This window comes from Amblyomma maculatum, chromosome 1, assembly GCF_055883805.1.
Source record: "Amblyomma maculatum isolate TAMU_Amacu chromosome 1, ASM5588380v1, whole genome shotgun sequence".
Classification (NCBI taxonomy): domain Eukaryota; kingdom Metazoa; phylum Arthropoda; class Arachnida; order Ixodida; family Ixodidae; genus Amblyomma; species Amblyomma maculatum.
Genome location: NC_139344.1, coordinates 121,493,159 through 121,498,741, shown reverse-complemented (window position 1 = coordinate 121,498,741; position 5,583 = coordinate 121,493,159). Strand labels below are relative to the sequence as shown.

The window sequence follows — 5,583 nt, the reverse complement described above, 5'->3', positions numbered from 1 at the left end:
ACTCATTCTGTGGCCCCAATTTCGCTGCAGATGTTTCTAATTCATTAAAGTTCTTTCTTATGTGTTTTCCTGTCTGTTGCACACCCGACCGGCGGTGTTCGGACCTTGTCACTACAAACCGACGAGAGTCTCCTACTTTGCAAGACATAGTCGAAGTACATTCGAGGTTTCATCTATTTATTTCGTTTATTTCATGCAATACTTCGATACGTCAAGACCTGTATTCATCGATGGCTGCGTAGGCGCAGGCACCGGGCTCCACAGTTCTATTAGACGATTATTACAACTAAAACATCAGTGCGCATTTAGAACACCCTTGGAAATAGCAGCCCGAAAGAAACCGGCACGAAAGTGAAGAGATTTGCACGATTGGGCAATCGCTTGTCCTGTCGTCCATGTTTCTTCACTTTCGTTCCACCGTTTCCTTCGCGCTGCTGACTTCCAAGATGAATCATCGACTAGCCCGAATATGATCAAAAAACGTTAGTAAATTAAACATACCACAACGCGTTCACTAGGTACACGCTTTGCGGGTACCGTATCGAGTTTTGACAACCACAACGGATTTTCGCGTAATGGGGTTTGTAATGTTTTATTGCCTTTCCCCCTTCCCCCAGCTTATGACGTCCAAGGTGGTACAAGGCAAGTGAGGAGCATGACGAGTACAATTTCAATGCGGCAAAAATGCTGAAATAAGCTCTTTTTCGGGATTAGTCAACCTTTACATGCTACACTACCATCGGATACAACTACCACCGGATACCTCTTTCTTCGAAGTCGCCTGGATTCCGGTTTCTGTTCTTGGTTAGAGTGGTGGTACAGTGGTGGAATACACATGCTTCCATTTAAGACTCCCTTCGCTGTAAATGACGCCTCTTTGAAGTGACAAGAAGTCATTTCTACACTGTAGCAAATCAATAAATTGACGGACGTTTCTCCGGACGAAAAATATCAAGAACATGGTGATAAGATAATCACATAGTTTTTTTTTTAATCAATTGCAATCTACGCAGACGGCGATCGTGTGTGTGCAATGATAATGGGACAGAGTGGCGTTCGTTCACTTCTGTTTCTGCTGATGTCGATGAAAATACGCGTGTACGTGACAACACTGTTGACCGATAAATACTGTCATGAAGGTGATAGCGCATGTCTCGTATTTGCATCGACCGCAGAGACGTTCCTGTGATATGTACTCGCGCTTCCCACCTTTTTCTTTTTGGATGAGTTAATTGCGGCCTACGTACGCTCAGCGATGAGTATATTGGTGTGTTGTGATATGGCTATACTATGAGGAGAGTTTTATGCGATTGTCAGGCGATGGGCGACAGATTTGTTCAAATTGGCCAGTACGACTCATCCTTCTGAGGTCGGTGAACAAAGACTGAACCAAGTGGAAGCGCCCAAGAAAGGCTGACTGACGTTTTATACTTCGAGGACAGATCTTTGTCAACGTTGCCTTGGACAGGTCATTTTATCAAAAGTCGTGCAGTGTTTTGGGGCGTTTACACTTGGCATAGCCTCACATTTATATTGTCTCCCACTGGACACTCAGGGCATTGGCGATGTTTGGCTCCACATGTGCTGCAGCACCTTTACTCTGTATTACGTCGGTCAAACTTCTTCCGCCATAACGAAGTTCATTGCACGGCAGCTAAAGGAAAGTTTGTTCGGTATGTGACCGTTTTCCTGTAGTGCGGTATCGATATTGTTTTCATGATGAAGGCCTACATGTACTCGCACATGATCCGGTGGTCGAGTAACTTTTATGAGTCGACGCCGTAACATTGGCGGACGTATTTCATGGTTTCCATGAAATATACCGTATATGGAGAACTGAACTATATCAAGGCTACGGCCGCGAAAACCCGTCGATCTGAGGGCGAGGGTCTGCGCCCTAAACTGAGAGGCACGCTTCGAGGCGCACGCTGTGAGCGATGGCAGTGAGCGAGCCCTAAAGGCGGCAGCAGTTCTGATTGGCCGAGCCCTGCGTGCCCTTCTTTCCACCTCGGCTGACGGCGCGCGTGATTCCGTTCAGGGCTATCTTGCTCAGCTTGACGGTGGGGCACTCGCACAGCAGGTACATCAGGTACGCGAACATGGAGATAAGCACTGTGTGACCCAGGTAGTCCCGCACCTGCAGGGATAAAGTATTAGGAGTCAGAGGGCAGCAATGGCTTCGGCTTTTCAGGAACGACTACTCTCACATAAATTAATGTTTCTGTTATCGCTTTTGGATCAAGGAGCTGAGATTTTCGGCATCTGTTTCCATTGGTCACTTAAATTTGCTATGAATTCACGCGCTCGTATACATGCATATACCACCAAGCTATGCAATATGATACATACAAAGACAGTTCAAATACTGCATGCGATGCCACGGTTCTACGCATAGATATAGATGCTCGCGGAGTGCATTCTAGAAGCGTGATCGAAAACTATCAGCAGCGCCCACCGAGCGAGGATAAATACTGTATACCAACCATAGACCAGTGCGTGTAGTACACCGAATGCCTCAGTGTGACCAGCCTCGTGGAGATGACGAGCATCTGCACCAGATACCCGCAGTACGTGAGCCGACTCAGAGGAACAAAGACGTCCAGAGAGAGGAGCCAGTTCACGGGTGCTGCACATAAAAGCCATTTTCCGTCACGAAACATATGCTCGTGCAAGCTGCGCCTGATGTACACGGCCGCGGGAACGCCGTTTAACAGTGACGTACCGGCCTGTCCGGTGGCGCAGACGAACACGACCCAGCAGACGGCCATTGCCCAGACAAGCCGTTGCAGGCCGGCATAGGTAGACGCCCAAGCTTGCACGTACATTCCGCTGTGGTTCCAATTGAAGACGGAATACACCACTGCAAGGCCCCCAGCCACGCTAAGCAGCCAACACACGACGTATGTGACCTGGTGGTGGAATAGCGCCGCTCAGAGACCTTCGGGCGTGGTCCTTGCATGGTACGGGGCTCATCAAATTGCGCGCGTCATGACCACATGCATTCCGGTCGTTTTCGCCGCAGCTGCACGTGATACGATATAACAGTAGCACTGCAATTTGCGTTTGTATTTCATTTCTGGATTGTAATCGATCTTCACCACCATATGTTAGCTGTTAAGGACCCATTCATTAACGAGGTAGATTTGCTAGGATGGAGCATGCGGATATATACGAAGATACGAGTAGCACTCTCAAGGCGATTGAAAGTATTTAGGCTGTATAGACGGCGTCCGTCGCACAGCGAGCATGAATTTAAACTGATACAGATGCGGGAATGTAACCATAGGCAACAGGCACCTTGCTTGTAATTGGCCCCCAACAATAAATATAAAGGGAAACCTAGTACGCACCTTTCCAAACCTTACATGGCTGTACTTGTGAAAGCAAAACGCCACGATCACTCCAGCCACGAAGGAAGTCAAGTGTCCCGTCGGCCACAGGTACATGGCTCCATGACCCTTGAAGAATAGACTGCGAAAGAATTCACAGTGGCCACCAGTCGATGAAAGGGTAGACGCGCTTGCTCCAGTTGTACTATTCATGGGTCAAGTGCAGGTTGTTGCTCCTTTAAAGAAGTGGTAGGGAACTAAAAGTAAGTATGCTTTGACCAAACCGCCATAATTTGCCGACAGGCTGTTATCGCATTGGCGTCGGCGGGACGGTGCACAAGGAATCGCGGTAATACTAAATCGGTAATTGCTCAACTGTCGCTCTAAAATGGTTTCAAGCAAATAACATTAATATTATTCAGCCTAGGAAACAGCATAAGCCCCATTAGATTGAACCTCAGATGCCTGCCCTGTCCGCAGGCTAGGTCACTATAGCAGTCTGCATTTCTGTGTCTAATATGCGTTAGTTAACCGACAGCTTCACATATCGCAGACCAGACTATATAGAGGAAAAAAAAAAAGCATGGTAATCAAGACTCCACAGAGTTGAGCCTACCTGGCTAAAACATTGTCCGTGTGGGCGAGAATGTAGCTCCACTGTGCGCAATTTAAATGCTAAATCTCCTCTCTTGTGCCAGTTTGGACATGCGATCACCAGGCCGCTGCCTCCGCTTATTTTCCGCTCTACTTCTGCACTATAAACTGTACGTCGACATTATGCTAATGAGATAACAATTCCGCAGCTAAATCTGTTTGTTTCATAGGCGAATTTATTAGCTTGAAAATTCCAGTAGTTTCTTCATTACATATTATATGATGAACGGTAGTATTTAAATGAATGAATGAATGGATGAGTGAGTAAATGAATGAATGAACGAATGAATTAATGAATGAAATTGTGTACTTCAGTTTGGTTTATTTGAGTCAAGGTGCTACGCGCCGCGCTCACGGCCAACATCCGGCTAGTCGGGCCTTGGTAACTGCACCGAGTGTATGCGCTCTGCTCTTTCTGTAGCCTGTCTTCGTCCCCGCTTTCAGGACATTTTTATCTGAAAGATCGGTGGCAGACAAACATACCGACCGGGCACTGCGTAGGCAGTACTCAACATATCTTTACAGGTTACGGCGTAAGGCATCCAAGAGAGCGTAGAAGATAAGCGGTGCCAGCGCGCGGATGTACAGATTCATAAAAACTCGCCGCCGTTGGTCGGCTTTAAGCGATAGCATTTTTTTTTATTACGCAAGCTTGCCATAAGGCGTATTATAAAAACCATCACTTGATTGCTGAGTGATAGGCGTTAACGAGTAAATGAAATCGTTGTAGTTATTTCATTAATTGATGAAATAAAGAAATGAAAAAAATCCGAAAAAGGGGTGTTCAAAGATGTTAAAATGCTCAGAATGAAATTGCAATGCTTGATGCTAAAAAAAAGAGAGAGTGTGGCTGATCAATCAATTATTTGATATACCGACAAAAATGAAAAATGCGTTGGAGTCAAACTGCAATGCGAAGTATAGCTGTATAAAAAAGGTCAAAAATAAAAAAAAATAAAAAATAAACAAAAAGTTGAAATATCATCCGCGTGTGTGAAACTGTCGCGCCATACACTAAACAGCGGTGCTTAATTTTTTTTCCTTCGCTCCTGCATCTCTGCATGGGTGATTTCTGCTGGGCGAGCCTGCGAGTCCGCAACAATTAATATATAGCGCGCCACAAAAGAACGAAAAGTTTAACGCGTACTGCCAGCTATAGAGGAAAAATCCTGATTGTTTATACTTGGTTCACTGTGCGCAGCTCTTAAATCGAGATGGAGGCCGTGTGGATGATCGCAATGGTCGATGGTAATACGAACTTAACCGAGACATGGAACGTTTGAAGGCATGGGTAGATGGCAGTGAAAATTGTGGCCATGCGACGCCTTTCACAAAAGTACAAGTCGTATATAATCATTAAGAGGCCCAGAAAGGCAAACACACCCCTTTAAAACTGACCAACTGCAGGTATAAAAACTAAGTCTTATGTTTATGTCTCGAACAGAAGTCAAACTGATGAGAGGCGCGCCTCAAGTTTTGTTCGACTGCTGCTTAATCGCGCATTAATCTGAAACAGAGAGTATCTGTTTCCATTCTAATGAGTTATGTACTGCACACTTCTGGGTCATCTAAAGAAAAGCGGCGTCAAGGTATTTCTAGT

At 45.8% G+C, this 5,583-nt stretch overlaps 1 protein-coding gene across 1 annotated transcript in view; it reads right to left on the bottom strand.

Moving 5' to 3' along the window:
* Window positions 1-284: 284 nt before the first annotated feature.
* LOC146203747 (nose resistant to fluoxetine protein 6-like) overlaps window positions 285-5,583 on the bottom strand; it is a 46,618-nt gene continuing 41,319 nt past the window's right edge. Inside the window, exons 12-15 of the mRNA XM_084603339.1 lie at window positions 3,351-3,471; window positions 2,723-2,909; window positions 2,484-2,626; window positions 285-2,137 (exon numbers count right to left, since the gene is read on the bottom strand). Of these exons, the coding sequence (XP_084459465.1) occupies window positions 1,955-2,137; window positions 2,484-2,626; window positions 2,723-2,909; window positions 3,351-3,471 (634 nt within the window). The 3' untranslated portion in view covers window positions 285-1,954. The remainder of the gene's footprint in view (window positions 2,138-2,483; window positions 2,627-2,722; window positions 2,910-3,350; window positions 3,472-5,583) is intronic.